Genomic DNA, 18,484 nt, shown 5'->3' with positions numbered 1-18,484 from the left:
CTACCTCCTTTTTATTGTTTATTAGGGATACAAAGATTAAGAAACTACAAAAACCTATAAAAAAATAGCAATACAATGATTAATGAAGTCCTAAAGTAAGGCTAACAAACCCAGCTTTCGAATTTTTAACGTAAATAATATTTTTTTAAAAAAAATTTATCAAAATAACACCTGTGCAACTTTATTTTTTATGAAAGTCTTTGTCTCTTGTCTTGAGAGAAACTTTTCTTAGGCTTTGTTTGGATTTGAGGATGGAAAAGGAGGAGTGGAAAAGGAGGGATTTGAAGGGAAAGTGAGTAGAAAGTGAGGTTGTTTGGATTAAGGGAAAGTGAGTGGAAAGTGTAGAGAAAGTTTGTGAAAGTTTGTGAATGAATTGATTGATGTGATAGATAAAAATAAATTTTTTAATTGATAATTGGAAAGATTACTATTTTGCCCTTAGATTAAAAAAAAGTTTATAATTATTATAATTAAAAGATAAATATATAAATTTTAACTAAAAAAATTATAAAAAATTAATTTAAAAATCAATTAATTTAAATATTTGCTTTAAATTTAATGATAGATAAAAAATAAAAATTTAAGAGATGAATATATAATTTACACTTTTACCCTTTGATTAAAAATGAGTATAATATTATTTATTGTAATTAATAGTAATTACAATAAAATTATATTAATAGGGTTTATTTATTACAAAAATAATAAATAATGATAAGAATAATAATAAATATTAGAAAAATAATAAGAATCATAATAAATAATAATGATACTAATTATAATAAATAATAATATTAATATTAATAAAAATGAAAACAATAATATTTATAATAATAAATAATAATAACAAAATATATTATGATAATTATATTTTGTAACATTATTTTATTAATGTTTATGAAAGTGTTATTATTTTAATTTTATAAACATGTATTACTTTATTTTTTTATATTTCCACTTTTTGATGTTAATATTTAAATAATAGAAATTTGTTAATATAAAAAAATGTACAATAAATTTTTTGAAAATTAATTAATAAATTAAAAAAATTGATAAATCATTAACATAAATTACAATGAAATGAAGATACATTTGTTAATTGTACAAGTTAATTTTTACCAATTAAAAAATTAACAAATTTTTAACATTATAAAGTAGATGGGTAATAACATATTTGCAAAATGGAACAGAAAATATAATTCAATCATCAATTAAGTAAACAATAATTAAATATGACATAAAATAATAGAAATGAAAAATGCTGCAACTAAATAAAACATATTTAAATTACAATAATAAAAAAGAAAATAAAATAACGTAGTTTATTCAAATGAACGCTGAAAGTCATCAAATTTTTGTTCGAGGTCATCAAGTCTGTTATGTACTCGATCGAAACCTCTGTTAACATTGATGGTCAAATTATTTAATCCTTCTTGTAACCCTTGAATGCCAGTCCATATTTGGGAAAGCATTTGACCATCATACTGGACTGGAGGTTGTTGTGTGATGTCGGCAGGCTGCTCCTCACCATGGTCCTCAGGCATTGCATTGTCTTCATCTTCAACATTTTGGCCATGATGATGATTATCCTTGCCATGTATCCATACCCCGTTGACATTCACGACATTTAATTTTTTCAAGGTATTTTTATTAAAAAAATGTGCCCACCCTAATTCGACTGCAACTTCAATTGATAAGTCTACGCCATAAGCAGCCAAAATGTGTGAAATTAAAATGGGGTATGGAAGATGCATCCCATTGTCCTTGCATTTGACCATGTGTTGCATGATATAATGGGGCCAGTTGATCAAAATGTTATTCTTTAAGGCCCATAACAGAAAAATGTCTTCCTGCAAGAGTTGGGAAAAGTTACTTGATCTGGGAGCCAATATATGGACGTAGACATAATGTAGGAGTCTGTCGTTAATGTTAAGACTTCCTACATTTCTGACATTTCGGCCCTGCAGCTCTGGTCTAATCATAGATGTGAGTGCTATGTGACGGTCGAACTGCATCTCCTCTGGGATGTTTGGAAATGCTAATTTGTGCCCCTGATACTTCAAACCAACCAGAGATAACCAATCAGATGATTTTATTTTTATCTTTGTTTTGTTGACGTCACTATAGAGGAAACCAGCTTCAGATACTCTCAAGTTGGAATAGAAGACCTTAACAAGATCTTCAAAGAAATCACATTTGAGAGCCACAAAATGCTGCAAACCTTGATATTCTAAATGGTGGTGAAAATACAACCCTGATGTGGCAAAGTAGCTAAAGTCCATAACCTTTGGATGAAGGACTATCCTGTGGTAAAACTCCTTGCCATATTTAATCATCTGATCACGCTGGCTGAAAAAACGTGTCTGATTTAGAACTTCTTCAATTTGTGGTAATCTAGGACCAGCTGCTCTGTCCGAGGTGGCAGGAGTTTTTCCTTTGCTTTCTTTTGAACTTCTTTTTCTTGAACCGGATGTCATACCTGAAAATTATACATAAAATAACCAATAGCAAATATGATGTTAAACATAAGACATATTTCATAAAACATAATTGCAAGTAATAACATTAAAATGTATCTTTGACCATTAATAAATACTTTTATAACATTATGGTCAAGTTTACAATGTTTAAATCATTAGTAAAACATTACATATAATGCATAAAAAAATACAATAACTAAGAATCACAAATCAACCACTTTGACCCATGAACTTTAACAATTGGTTGAGGCGGAGATGTGGGGGTAAGCCAAAAAGTCGCCTAACATGTGATGGATTATATTTAATATTATTATTTTATTTATATCTATAAATTAAATAATTATTTAATTTATATATATATATATATTAAATATTTAATATATATATAAATTAAATATAATTATTTAATATTAATATTTAATTTATATATATATATATATATACGGATTAATAACAAATTAATGTGCCCAGAACGGGTCCGGAACGGGCCGTTCTGGGGTTGAAATTTATACACAAAGCCCAAAAGTGGAACGGTCCGTTTTAAAAGTGGAACGGCCCGTTCTGATTTCGCATATTCCTCATAAAATGCATTTTGGAACGGGTCGTTCCGGGGCCGTTTCGGGGCCGTTCCGAGTTCCACTGTCAGCAAAAACATCATGCATAATCGATTATGCTTGGCACATAATCGATTATGGCCTTGCATAATCGATTATGCCTCACCCATAATCGATTATGGAAGGCCATAATCGATTATGTAACCAACCATAATCGATTATGGTCCTTCATATATATCAAATGACATCAAAACTAACCTTCAATGGAGTAGCTCTTCCACAATCACTCACGACCAGCCACCACCAGCCACCACCAGCCACGCAACAGCCCGTGAAGAACGTGAGCAACACCAACCGAAATTACTCAACTGAAATTCTATGACATACCACCACAAAGAGAGCTTCCTCTTATATTATTATTTCAAACGCAACGACAAACCTCCTTCAATAATTCCGGTCAACAATGGCAGAGATTCCTGCCAGTATGCATGCATGACACAAAGAGGGTCCGTGAAATGGCAGAGATTCTCTGCTGCATGGCACATGCATGGGAGGGGTATTTTCGGATTTTCACAAATCCTACGTGTCTTTCACCTCCTTTCTTCCCTTTTGTGCGAGGAGAGCAATAGTGCTTCCCCTCTCTTTTCTTCGCCTTTCCTTCGTTGCAAATCAGGGGAAACAAACGGATACTTTCCACGCCTTTCTTTGCTCGTGAACAGTACTTTCCCGGAAACAAACACTACCTTAAAGAAATCAGAGTTTTCTCCTCCGGCCCCCTCCCCCCTTCTTCTACTAGTAATTGATCCATCGTGATTTGAAGTCAAGAGCCAAGAATTACTAAACTATTTAAGGTCAATTTGTCAATACCAAAACTCCATGAAGTCCTGAAACTTTCTAAGGCCCTTGAGTTAGCCAAGGTCCCAAAAATGCCTAAAAAGTACTTGAGTTGTCAAAGGTCGTTGGATTGCCAAAAAAAGTTGAGCTATCTAAAGCACACCAACGAATGAAGAATAAACCTATATGCAGAGTCATCGAAAACTATAGATACTTGGATGCTTTTATGAACCACCCTGTGTTGTTTATTATATTGAGTTATGAGTTTTTTTCTATATAAAAAAAATTCAAATGTACAAACAGAGCACCTTAAAATGTATACCAAAGAGGAGAGGGTCATTGTGATTTTTCCTATATGAAAAAAAAACTCAAATATATAAACAGAGCACCTTAAAATATATACCTAAGAGGATATGGTCATTGTTTCTAAGTGATTTAAGGAAAGACATGTTTTTACTCTTGTTTACGGTGGAATTTGTTTTATGGATTCTTTTTACTTGAACTAGCACGAAAAAAGTTTCAATTTAGATATGTGATGTTTCTGAGTTTTAGTCTTATAAAACGAGAAGAGGAGTAGTAGGAAGATTTAGTAATTACTTGTTTCTAAAGATTCTTCAAAAATCAACAAGCAATAATTTCCATACATATAAATGCTAAGATGAACAAAATGAATAATTGAGATACTTGCAATACAAATCATGGTTCAACTTGCATAATGTTCCAGAGTTACAATATCAAAGTAATATAACTACGTGATTAAAAGAAATAACTAAGAGAACTATGCTAATTCTACTCCTAAAAAGCAAAAGAAAAGTGACCGAGAGTTAGTCATACCCAAAAACGATCTTGTGCACGAAAGTCATATGTGTGTAGGCAGAGAGTGCTTCAGAAGTTAATTCAAGTATGAGTTTTTCCGACCTCCGTGAAGGTACGTAGCTTCTGTATTAATAGAGCCAATCAAGAACGGTTAATTTCATGCATGTACGCCACTAGGGGATAACCGCTATCCACTATGCTTGTTACGTGACTCTAAATTGTAACTTCCCATAACCGTTCGCCTCACGCTTCAACTTTACTCTATTCGACCCTTAATAACCACCTTAGTGTGCCTTAACTGTTAAGATCCCTTCAATAACAACTCTACAATTTCGAGTTACTATTACATTCTCGAGTTGCTATCGAGACCGTGTTCTAGCTTAACCCTTTAATGAACAACAAATAAATTTTCGAGCACTCCTTTGTTCAATTTAATTAATTCTATTCGAACACATTCACATGTGAACAAATAAGGCTCTCAATTTAATCTTGGTAGGTGTTTAACCTTTATCTTTTGTTTCGAGTAATTTTCACACCCTTTTTCGAGTCACATGATTTTCGAGTAAGCCTCACAACTCTACCTCCTTTTTATTGTTTATTAGGGATACAAAGATTAAGAAACTACAAAAACCTATAATAAAAAAAATAGCAATACAATGAAGTCCTGAAGTAAGGCTAACAAACCCAGCTTTCAACCGTAATTGCGTCTTCTGCTTTTTCTCACCTGACCATCTTTGATTTTGGTTTATGGGCCAAGATTTTTTTTTGTCAAATGATTCCTTAAAGAATTTAGGGCTTATTTGGATGCATATATATATTTAAGCAAGAATTACATCAATCAATGAAAAATGTACCCCTTATTTTTTTTTTGTTAGATGAAGAGAGATAATGATGATCTATATTTTAAATTTGATTCTGAACACACATTTAGTCCAATTGTTCCATTATAGGAAAATAATAATAAAATATTCACTATAAAAAAAGAAAATGATAATAAAATTATTTGGCTAAACGACCACTATAGCGCATTTTTTAAAATTTATTACCAAAATAAGGGTGTTTTGAAACAATTTACACCTTTGGGGCTCTTTTATTGGGTGTCGCTATGGGCCATAGCGACACCCATGACATGTGGGTTTTTTTTTTTTAAGGCTTGATTGGGCTGGACCAGTGTCGCTATAGGCTTGCCCAGTACGCCAAAGTGGCGTTGTGAGCCATAGCCCCACATAATTTTATTTTTTTTCATTTTTAAATTATTTATTACATTATTTTTTAGTAGGCGCTGTGGCCCAGTACGCCTGAGTGGCGCTGTGGCTCACAGCGCCCCATTTATTTTTTTTTTTTTCGATTTTCAATTATTTTTTAAATTATTTTCTTAACAGGCGCTGTGGCCCAGTACGCCTGAGTGGCGCTGTGGCTCACAGCGCCCCATTTTTTATTTTTTTTTCGTTTTTCAATTATTTTTTACATTAAATAAAATTAAAACAGAATTAAATTAAATTAAATAAATTAAAAATTTAAATAAACTTATTTTCTAATTAAATAAAATTAAAACAGAATTAAATTAAATAAATTAAAAAATTTAAATAAACTTTTTTACTAATTAAATAAAATTAAAACAGAATTAAATTAAATAAATTCAAAATTTAAATAAACTTTTTTTTTAATTAAATAAAATAAAAACAGAATTAAAATAAATAAATTCAATATTTAAGCAGAAATAAATTAAACGTATTTCAAATATAAATCAATTTTTTTTTAATTAACATAAATAACACAGAATTAAATTAAATTAATTTAGAATTTATATAAATTTAATGACACAGAAATAAATTAAATCATTTATAAATTCGTAATTATTTATTTTTTTAATAAACATAAATTACACAGAAATAAATTATATCAATTTATAATTTCAATATAATTATTTACGAAAAAATTTAAATTAACCAGAATTAAATTACAGCTATTTCAAATATAAATAATATTTTTTTAATTAACATAAATAACACAGAATTAAATGAAATCATTTTAAAATTTATATAAATTTAATTTTTTAATAATTATAAATTACATACAAAAAGTTTTTAACCGCAGTGCCACGTGTCAGCGTCTCATTGGCCAAGCACGCGGTGAATTTATTACGCGCCAAGTGAGGCGCTATGAATTGCAACGCCTCAAATTAGCTGTGGACACGTGTTAGCCTCTGTGTGGTCACGCAGGCGGTCAATTAATGAGGCGCTATGAGTTGCAACGCCTCAAATTAGCTATGGACACGTGTCAGCCTCTGTGTGGTCACGCAGCCGGTCAACTAATGAGGCGCTATTAGTTGCAACGCCTCAAATTAGTTGTGGACACGTGTTAGCCTGTGTGTGGTCACGCTCTGGGCCATAGCGCCTCAAATTTATATATATATTTTTTCGTTTTTAATTTTTTTTCACATTATATTACCTCTTTTTAAAAGTTATAATATTTCAAAAATTTTAATTTTTTTTATTTTTTATCAGACATTTTTTTATAAATTTTTTTTCATATTTTATCTTTATAAAATATAATATATATACTTTACAAAAACACCACGTGAGGCGCTGTGAGCCCAACCGTCTCAGAGGCGCCCTAGGCCACAGCGCCTCAATTTTTAAATTTTTTTTTTCGTTTTTAAATTTATTTCACATTATATTACTTCATTTTTTAACTTTATATTTTTAAAAATTTCTATTGTTTTTTCTTTTTTATTAGAAATTTTTAAAAAAATTAATTTTCATTTTTTGTATTTATAAAATATTAAATATGGTATAAATATCAGACCACTTGAGGCGCTGTGAGCCCAAACGCCTTGGAGGCGCCCTAGGCCACAGCGCCTCAATTTTTAAAATTTTTTTTTTCGTTTTTTAATTTATTTCACATTATATTAGTTCATTTTTTAACTTTATATTTTTAAAAATTTCTATTGATTTTTTCTTTTTTATCAGACATTTTTTATAAAATTAATTTTCATTTTTTATATTTATAAAATATTAAATATGGTTTTTAAATAGACTCCTGGGAGGCGTCATCAGCCATAGCGCCCCATTTTTTAATTTTCTTTTTTTTTTTTTAAATTTATTTTAGATTATTTTAAGCCGACTTGAGGCGCTTTAGCCTATAGCATCTCTATAAAAGTCTCCACCAGCTACAGCGACTCGTTTAATATGGCGTTCATGGCTTATATTGAAACTCAAATTTGCCACGTGTCATGAGTGTCGCTATGGGCCATAGCGCCACACATTTTGTATTTTTTTTTGCAATAATGACATTTTATTTTTAATTTTGCGTTTTTATATTTATAACTAAAAGTACAGAAACTAAATAATTAAAATAAAAGTATATTATAATATGTTAAATTTTAAAAAAATTGTGGAAAAAATAAGTAAAAAAATAAAAACGAAAATTATTTTATAAATATGTTAATTTTTAAAAAACTCGGGAAAATTATTTATTTTTTAAATATTAACATTTCATTTTAAAAACTTAATTTTTATATTTTTAATTAAATAAGTACAGAAATAAACAAATTTAATTAAATTTATATTTTAAGTATTTTGTTTAATATAATTAAAAATATATTTTCAGTAATTTGTTAATAAATTTAATTAAAAATAATTAATTGTGTAGTTTAAAGAAAATTTATTATTTAAGTGTATTAATAAATTTTTTATATGTAAATTTAAAAAAAACTGGGCAAAAAATAAGTGAAGGGAAAAAATGTAGAAAAACACAAAAAAAATGAATTACAAAATAAATTCTAAAAAAAAACTGGTAGAATAAATCTGCAGAAAAAAATGACCCAATAACAAAAAAAAACAAAAATTTAAAAGAAAAATTGAGGTAAAAAAACTAAAAACTAAAAAAAAAAAAAAAAAAAGGCTGGTCGCTATGGGCCATAACGACTTTTTGTCGCTATAGCCCATAGCGACTTTAAGTAGCAAAAAAACGAATTTAAAAAAAAAAAAAAGAAGGCTAGTGTCGCTCTGGGCCATAGCGCCATTGTGTCGCTATAGTCCATAGCGACACTAACCTTTTTTTTTTATTATTTTCATTTTTTTAGGTTATTGGGTTTTTTTTTCTCCAGATTTATTGTACTAGTTTTTTTTCTAAAAATTATTTTGTAATTCATTTTTTTTGTATTTTTTATTATTTCCATTTATATAAATAAATTCTGTCCCTAGAAAAAAATTATTTTTTTTCATTTTTTATTATACACTATACACAATTTTTAAATAAAATATATTTGTTAAAAATTATTATATACTTAACATTCTAGTAAATTATTTTACAAAAATTTATTTAATTCCAGTAAATTATTAACTTAATTTTTTTTCTTCCAAATTTTAATTTATATTATCAATTTCATATAAATATATATTTATAAATTTATTATTTCTATAATTTCTTTATTTTATACATATTTTTTTCCTTTTTTATCTATTTAAATATTTATAAAAGTGGCGCTATGGCCTATAGCGACACATAGCGTCACTAATTTTTTTTTATAAAATTATTAACTTAGTTTGTTTTTTACATTTGAATTTATTTTTTTTAAGCCGTTTGGTGGCGCTATGTGCTATAGCGACTTTATTTAAGCCGTTTAGTGGCGCTATGGGCTGTAGCGACTTTAAGTATATGACTTTCATGGCTTCCCTGAAGTGAAAATAATGTCACGTGTCACCGGTGTCGCTATGAGTTATAGCGACACCGTTATAAACAATCCCAAAGGCATAAATACTTAAAAAACAGCCCCATTTACGTAATAAAGTTTTAAAAGAACCACACTTTGGTCAAAAAACCTCTTTTTCTTTTCTCTTTCTTCTTCTTCCCGCACCGGACCACCACCCTGGACGGACGACCGCTCCACGCGTCGATCCACCGCGTCGGACGACTGCTCCACGTACGGACACCGCATTGCGTCACGCGGACCACCGCGTGCGCGAACCACCGTGCTGACGCCGACCACCACACCTCCTCCGCCCGTTCCACCTCTTCTCTTTCTTCTCTTCATTTCTCCCCTTCTCTTCTCTTCCCTTTTCCTCTTTTTTCGGTTAAAAATTAATATTATTATATTTACTTCTTTTGATCCTCGTTTTCTTAATTTTTTTTTTAACTAATAAGATTGAAAATTCTAGAATATAAAAAAAAGAAAAGAAAAGAAAAGTGGTAGTTAGGTATTTTCGGTCTCTTATCTTCTTTATAATCTAACTACTAACTTTTACTAGTAAACTTAACTATCTTTACTCGAAAAGTTCATCCAAAAAAAAAATTGAAATTGAAATCTTCTATTTTAATCACAAGGAGATCCACGACAAAAATACTTGTTACGTTATTTTTGTCCTTGAAAATTTTATATCAATCCAATTTTTTAAGTTGTTTGCTTTATTTGAAGGCACGTTCACAATATTTTAGTGCATGTTTGGATTGGATTTTAAAACCTGATTTTATACTCTTTTCACGTTGAAGATGGATTCAAAATTTTTTTACTTCAACTAAACGTGAAAATTCACGTTTACATTAAAACCCAAACATGCACTTATTAACATTTTAGCTTTGTCTTCAATCGAAAAAAAAACAGGAATCCATTAAGTAAAAAAGATTGAATGGTTGAAATTTGAGCATTGTATCATATGATTCATTGCTAAATACTTCATTATAAAACTGGATGTATTTCAATGGGTCCAAGCATTCTTTTATGTATTCAGCATTATGTTATGTAGATTAATATATTATCTTTAGTGTTCATATATAAGTGATTTGTCTTTATTTTATTAAAAAATGATTATTTGAATATTCATTAATATTTTAAAGTTCGTATTTTTTATACTTTCACACCTCTTTTTAATAGTGAGATGGGGAGGGAGTGTGGAGGTAACATAAAGTTAGAGCTGTCAAAATGGGCTCAGCCCGGTGAGCCAACCCGGTCCACCACGGGTTCGAGCCGGGTTGGGCTAAATTTTTTTTGCAAATTTCAGTGTGGGCCAATTTTAAACCCGGCCCACTAACAACCCGGCTCACCCGGGTTCAACTCGTGGTGAGCCGGGCTGACCCACCAGCCCATAAAAAAAAAAAAAAAATTTCTGCTATTGGGTTGGGCCAAATAAAACTTCATAGACCATCATAGGTTCTCAATCTTATGTATTTTTTCTTCAAATTATGTAATTAGTGTAGGAATTTATTTACTTTTCTCTAGAAAAGTTTATGTGCATACTATTTTTGCAGGATTAGGCATTAAATTTGATTACATTTTTTTAAATTAGGTGATTTTTTCAAATTAGGTGAGCCAACCCGTTTAGCCCACCAACCCGTGGTGGGCCGGGCCGGGCTCAATTTTTTCCAGCTCACCAATAAACGAGCTGGGTTGGGTTGGCCCACCAAAGACTCAACCCGTGGTGGGCCGGGCCGGGCCGGGCCGGGTTACCCGTTTTGACAGCTCTACATAAAGTAAATATATGAAGAAAAAAAACATTTTTGTACGTACATTTTGAAATTAGAAATTATATTACGATGCCCCTTCCATTTTCAAAAAATGTAAGTAATTATAATACATTGAGAGTTATTCTTAGAATTTAAATTTGAGACTAATTATATACTTCCTTTAACATATGGGATACAAACCTGGTACACTATTTAAAAAGGAGTCTAGCTCTAAGTGCCTCATTTGGCTTCTAAAACTAATATTATTTGCACAAATATAAAATAAAAAATTGTTTTATGGCATTTTTAAAAAGCAACTCAAACATAAACTCTGTCCATCTTTGTTTAAAAAAAAAATGAAAGATTTGAATAGACAAATATTAGTACTAGGTGTTAATTAAGATGGCAGAAAGCTTGGCGGAACAGTTCTCCTTTGTACACCAAACAAAGTTTAGACTTAAAGGCGAGGGAACTGAAAATATAAAATATAAAAAGAATGATTTATAAATGGAAATGCTATTGAGAATTGAGGATATAGAGATTGTTGCGAAGGCTGATTTTGTTGTGGTTGGTTTTGTCTGTGTTGCAGAATGGCATTGTCTGTGATAAGAAGAAAAGAAGGTCTAGTTAAACCAGCTGAGGAGACTCCTTTGACCACACTAGACCTATCAGCAATCGATAAATTAGGTGTCCTAAGATGCAACGTTAGAACCTTACACGTCTTCAAACACGGTCCTCAAGCAGCAAGGGTCATAAGAGAGGCTTTGTCCAAAGCACTCGTTCCTTATTACCCTCTTGCGGGACGTCTCATAGAACCCAAACCAGGGTGCCTCCAAATTCAATGCTCTGCCCATGGAGTGTGGCTTGTCGAGGCATCTTCTCATTCCACCCTTCACTCCCTCAATTACTTTGACAACCTTCACTCTATTCCATATGATGATCTTCTTCCCGAGAGTGAGAGCCAATGCATCCAACCCCTCGTGCAAATGCAGGTACGAATATCATTTACTTTACAAAATATTGTTATGTGAATTGATGTTGATATCCGTGATCAGGTGACAGAATTTGGTTGCGGGGGTTTTGTGATGGGTCTCATATTCTGCCATAGCATATGTGATGGTCTTGGTGCAGCACAGTTTCTAAATGCAATCGGGGAACTAGCTAGGGGACTGGACAAGCCCAGTGTTGAACCGGTTTGGCAAAGGGACTTTTTCCCGTCTCAACAAATTGCATTGCCACCAAATCCAATACCTCCAATGGCAGAGTACAAGCTAGAGCATGCAAACATAGACATGCCCATGGACCAAATAAAGGGTGTGAAGAGAGAATTTGAACAAGCCACTGGACGCACTTGCTCGGCCTTCGAGGTGGTGGCCGCAGCGTGTTGGGCCTCGCGAACAAGGGCCATTCAATTCCGGCCCAATACTCAACTGAAGCTGGTGTTCTTTGCGAATTGCCGAAATCTGGTGGAGCCTCCTCTGCCCAATGGCTTCTACGGAAACTGTTTCTTCCCGGTCAGCATCAGCGCTTCGTGCGAGTCGCTAACAAACGCATCAATGGTTGACGTGGTGAAGCTTATAAAAGAAGCGAAGGGTAAGGTAGGCGCGGAATTCGGCAAGTACTTGAAGGGTGAGCAGTTGGAGGAGCCGTTTGCGCCTCCACTGACGTACACCACTCTGTTTGTTTCCGAGTGGGGGAGGCTGGGGTTCAACCACGTGGACTACCGGTGGGGCCCACCTGTCCACGTGGTTCCTATACAAGGATCCGCTGTTATACCCGTGGCCATTGTGGGGTCGCTGCCTCTCCCCAACAAAGGGATTCGTTTGATGACGTGGTGCGTGGAGGACCCACATCGTACTCCTTTCCTTCATCACATTCACATTCACATGGCATGCATGAATGTGTAAGCACAAGAATGAAGATTCTACTGCCTTTGCCTATTTTATCAACAACATCCAGGCTTCCAAAACATTTCTGCTTTCTTTTGCCTTTTATTCCCTCATCTACCGTTTCAAATAAATAACTTTGTTGGAATTTCGAAATTCTACATTTCTATTTATGTATTGCAATTTGGAAGCATATCGTCTTTATCTTTTTTTTTTTTTGTTTGTGGAGGAGGAACCTAGACATTAGATCGGATGGACACCACACTGGACTCCGCCCAGTCAACATTATTTTTGGGCCTTAATTTTTGGGTGAATTCATCAAAAGGTTATATGTTTTGTTTTTCTTTTTTGAATAATAATAATAATAATCCTTTCCAACCATGGATAAGAGTTCAAGGTATTTGGACATGTTTGCTTCAGTTAAATAGTAGTATTCATTTTTTAATCTTTCTCAATCTTTTTTTGGAAAAAGAAGCTAATTGAAAGAAGCATTTATTGTCATAAATAATGCAAGACATTTTTTTTTAACGAGATGAACGGTAACGGAGGATATTGCTAGTAAAAAAGCTCAAACCAGTACCCTAAAGAGTAAAATTAGTTCCTAAAATTATAGGTGTGAATATTTTAGTTCTTGACTTGTTTAAACTCTCATTTAATTTTTTGTTCGTAAAAACATGCACCTTAATCCTTAATATTAATGAAAATGAAATGAAAGATGTTCCGGTATGCCTAAAAGTCTCACATCGCTTAGGAGTCGAGGCTAAGGCTAGTTTATAAACACCTTTCCTCCTTAACCCACCGAGGCGCCTTTTCAAGGACAAAACCGTGACGGCCCAACGAGCGCCAAAGCGGACAATACCTCAGATGCGGTGACCCTAACGATGACAGCGACTTACACTCGGAACATTAGTGTACTATCCGTACTGTCTTACCGAGCTCGAGCTCGGCATCACAGCGCAAGACAACCTCGGATACGCGTTGGGCGACCTCGGCCAAGACGAGGTCCGCTATCCAATTAGGTCATAACTGATCTCGGGCCCAAGGCCCAGAAAAACCCTAATTCACACCCAGGTACGTGCATTATTTATACGAAACTCACACTCATACAAACCCTAACTTGAGCATCAGAATCTCTTTGGCAGGTACCACCCCCATCTTGGAGAGCATCGGAATCTCTTTGGCAGGTACCACCCCCATCTTGGAGCACCAGCGTACCAGTGAAGAAGGCTCACCGATCTTACCTGGCGGATCATCTCTACCGCAGATTTCCGGTAAGAACATTTGGCGCCCACCGTGGGGCCGATCAAGACGGCTCTTATCGGCCACCCGTATGGTTTTCACCAAAAGCCATAGCAGACGAGCAACAGACGACGCTGATCACGCGACAAGCATGGGTGACGCAGCATCATTGAGAAGACTAATAGAACAGGTCGAGCAGATGCGGCAACAACACGACGCCGATTTGCGAAACATGCGTGTCATGCACGAAACTGACCTAGCGGCGCTGCGTACTGCTAACAAAGCTGACCTAGCGGCGCTGCGCGCTGAGAATGAACGTATTCGCGCCCAGCTTCCTCGGCTCCCTTATGATCAACCCCTCCATCGAATAACCAACACGAGGAAGAGGGGCACTCAGTCTCTCAACCCCCAACCGTGCCTTGGGCACCCACTCCCCAACCTGTCACACATCGGTCTCACGCACCGACGAACAGGTCGGCTCACGAGGTCAGCAATGCTCCTGCCCACGTCACGGGAAATCAAGCGACCTTCCGCCGTCATCCTTTTGTGGATGGCATCATGGAAACGCCTCTCCCTTTTGGATGGAAGCCTCTCCACATCGACCGTTACGACGGCACGACAGACCCAAACGAGAACGTCGATCTATACATTACACAGGTAAACCTATACACTAATAAAGATGCTATTCTGTGTAGGGTTTTCCCGACCTCGCTCAAGGGGGCAGCGCTCAACTGGTACACTCAACTACCGGTGGAGTCAATAGACAACTTCGACACTCTGGTAAGGCAATTCACGGCGTAGTATGCCACGAGTCGACCTCACCATGTCACATCAGTCGCCTTTGCCAGTCTCAGACAGGACGACGACGAATCATGATGAAGATTTTCGCAATCTCTCCACTTGGCAAGCGGACCAAGTTTCGATGTAGTATTTAAGTATCGTCCTCAGGGATTTGAGAATTTAGTAATTCTTACTCTAATGATTAATATAGAGATGTTGATATGATTGGAAGTGAGCTAATGTGAGGCAAAATTAAAACGGTAATGTAAAAGTTATAAGAACAATTATATGAAACAAGGATTGGACCCTAGAGCACTTGCTAACTCCTAAATTTCCTTAAAATAAATATGATTTCATCTTCATGACTTCCACGTTCATTTAGTAATTCAACAAGATCCCTCAAAATTGAATCCTAAAGTAATTAATCTAAAACATGATTCCTCTATGTTTTATGATTAACACTTTGCATTAAGAGCAATGACTTGAACAAGGTGACTAAACAAATCAAGTCTATTCCTAGAGCAAGAGATGTTTAGGTGCAAGATTCAGTTCGGGTTTTCAAAAACGTTTTCCAACCGGATTCAAAAACCAAAAATCATACAACGGGTGATCAAGCCGATATAAGCATTAAGAGAAGAATCAAACACAAGTAATGAAAATGAAATGCATATATATATTTAAGAAGAAGAAGAGTTAGTAGTTACATCTAGACCAATCCTCAAAGATTTAGCCCCTCATGGCCATTTACAAGATCAAAGGAGTGGAAGAAGAAATTACAAAGGAAGAGATGAAGAAAAAGGAGTTGATCCTCGTTCCCAAGTGATCCAGCCTCCAAATCTTCGTTCCCACTCTGTTCTTTCTTCCTCCTGTGCTCCCCGCTCTTGTTTTTCTCTTTGTTTTCGTCTCCCCTTTCTTTTTCTCTCTCCCCTGCCCTTTTATAATTGCTAGAATTAAAACAGAGTAGGCAGGAAGAGAAGAATCCGCTCAGCGCCTTGAAACGGCTGAGCGGATTGGGAGTTCTTCACCATGAAGAAACCTCAAGGGCTGAGCGCCTGAGATCCGCTGAGCGCTTTAGAGGCAGAGAGCACCCCTTGTTCCTGGATGAAATCCGCTGAGCGGATGGGAATGGCTGAGCGGATTGAAGGCAGAGAGCACTCCTTCTCCTCCAAGGGCCAATCCGCTGGGCGCTTCAGAATGGCTGAGCGCCTTCAGTTTGGGAAGTTCTCTGACTTGAATCCGCTGAGCGCTTCAGAATGGCTGAGCCATTCTTCTCCAGGTTTCAAAACCTACAAAATAAGCACCAATTTGGATCAAAGGCTTCCTATTCTCTATACTAACATTAATCAAAAGCACCTCTTTGATTCTAAGCATATATAGATCAAAATAATATCAATATGTACACAAAATGTGCTAGATAAGTGTCCCAAGCGAGTATTAAATCAAACTAATTAGACACTTATCAAATCACTAAGGGCGTTCATGGAACGCTTTGCCAGTATCTCGGTCAAGACTCGAAAATTGAACCCCGAGGTCACCCTACACGCCATGCTCATGGCGCTCAAGCCTGGACCTTTCGTGGACAGCCTGTGTCTACGATCTTCTCTTGATATGGAGGAACTCCGTGACCGAGCTGCAGGGTACATTCAAATGGAAGAGCACTCTGCTTTTCGTGACCAGGTTCGCAACAAACCATAAGGAAAGCAAGACCAAGGTCAAGCCACAAACATTTAAAGTTGGCGACCTTGTTTGGTGGGGTGAGAGATGCAAGAACAGACCCCTCCAAAATAAAATTTGGTGCCTGGAATTCCACCCACCTCAAATTTTATTTCTCTTAACTTGTAAATTCAAGTGATGTACTCTTTTTCCTCCTCAGCCTTTTTTCCCACTAAAGAAAAGGGTTTTTGGCCAAAGAAGGTTTTAATGAGGCACACCTCAGAAATAAATCAATAAAGCAACTCCATTCCCATATATTTTCGATATTGGCACATTAACCGTGACGACTTGCCAAGGTCGAGTCCGAACCTTGAGACTACACTTCCTTAACCAAGGTCGAGTTCGAACCTTGTTATGTTAAGGTCGAGTCCGAACCTTGAGATTACATTTTCTTAAACAAGGTCGAGTTCGAACCTTGTTATCCCAAGGTCGAATCCAAACCTTGAGATCACATTTTCTTAACCAAGGTCGAGCTCGACCCTTGAAGATCACATCTACTTAACAAGGTCAAATTTGAACCTTCAAACAACAAATTTGGGAGCTCCTCAAAAGCCCCTTTGCTCTTACATCACTCGGTGCTTGGGGGACAAGTGTACTGGCCAGCCGAGTTGCCGACTTGTCCCTCACCAATCGACTGACTCGGTCAAAGGTTTACCAGTCTGACCAAGTAGTAAACTCACTATTGTCGATTTCCTCAACTCAGCCATGAAACATGGACATCGGAATACCACATCGGCCAAAGAGGCCACGTCATCAAACAACTAAAAATACAATCTTGTCACCGCGCCGCAATCACAAGGCAGGCGTACGCGAAAGGTCACGGCCCCTTGACGAGCTCGGTCTTAACTCCTCGACCTACGGTCTTCGGAGCTCGGGGGGCTAGTGTACTATCCGTACCGTCTTACCGAGCTCGAGCTCGGCATCACAGCGCAAGACGACCTCGGATACGCGTTGGGCGACCTCGGCCAAGACGAGGTCCGCTATCCAATTAGGTCATAACTGATCTCGGGCCCAAGGCCCAGAAAAACCTTAATTCACACCCAGGTACGTGCATTATTTATACGAGACTCACACTCATACAAACCCTAACTTGAGCATCGGAGTCTCTTTGGCAGGTACCACCCCCATCTTAGAGTACCAGCGTACCAGTGAAGGAGGCTCACCGATCTTACCTGGTGGATCATCTGTACCGCAGATTTCCGGTAAGAACAAAAGATAATTAAAGTAGATAAATTTTTATAAAGTCAGTGACTAAATGAGAACTTAGGAAAGAAAAATCAAAATGGTTGGCCCTTATAATTTAATAATAGATTATTTTGGAACTCTCTCTTGTGTAAATTATATCTGTAAATTACTTTGGTTTTTTTTTATTTATTTATATATTTTATTTTAACTTTATCTTTATTCAACGTGGAGTTTTTTTTCCAAATGATGGCCTACCAAAAAATTGCCAAAAACAAGCAAAGGCATTTTAGCTCGAGATCTGCCGAAATTATTAGCAAGATTACGGGAAAACGATTCCTCTGATGAACTCAAGGTGAAGACAAGACACAGCATGTTTGAGAAGCATCCTTATTACGATGAGAGTCCCACGTGAGTGGTTTGAGTTGGATTACCACAAAGAGGAAACTGTAGCGAGTTGCACGTTACGTGTCACACGAAAGTTATTTTTTATAAGCCCTTCCCTCCCCTCAAAACATAATCCACGAGAAACACCCTCACTCGTCACTCGTCACTC

At 35.4% G+C, this 18,484-nt stretch overlaps 1 protein-coding gene across 1 annotated transcript; it reads left to right on the top strand.

Annotated features, from left to right (window-relative positions):
* The first annotated feature begins 11,304 nt into the window (after positions 1-11,304).
* LOC109797798 (HXXXD-type acyl-transferase family protein) lies at positions 11,305-13,395 on the top strand. Its single transcript, XM_020357936.3, has 2 exons — positions 11,305-12,120; positions 12,184-13,395. The coding sequence occupies exons 1-2, from the start codon at positions 11,719-11,721 to the stop codon at positions 13,033-13,035; spliced, it is 1,254 nt and encodes a 417-aa protein (XP_020213525.1). The 5' UTR covers positions 11,305-11,718; the 3' UTR covers positions 13,036-13,395.
* The last annotated feature ends 5,089 nt before the right edge of the window (positions 13,396-18,484 follow it).

The sequence above is a fragment of the Cajanus cajan genome, chromosome 6, assembly GCF_000230855.2.
Source record: "Cajanus cajan strain Asha chromosome 6, NIPB_CcT2T_4, whole genome shotgun sequence".
NCBI lineage: Eukaryota > Viridiplantae > Streptophyta > Magnoliopsida > Fabales > Fabaceae > Cajanus > Cajanus cajan.
The sequence above is the reverse complement of the archived record's forward strand: the minus strand, read 5'-3'. Positions and strand labels throughout refer to the sequence as shown.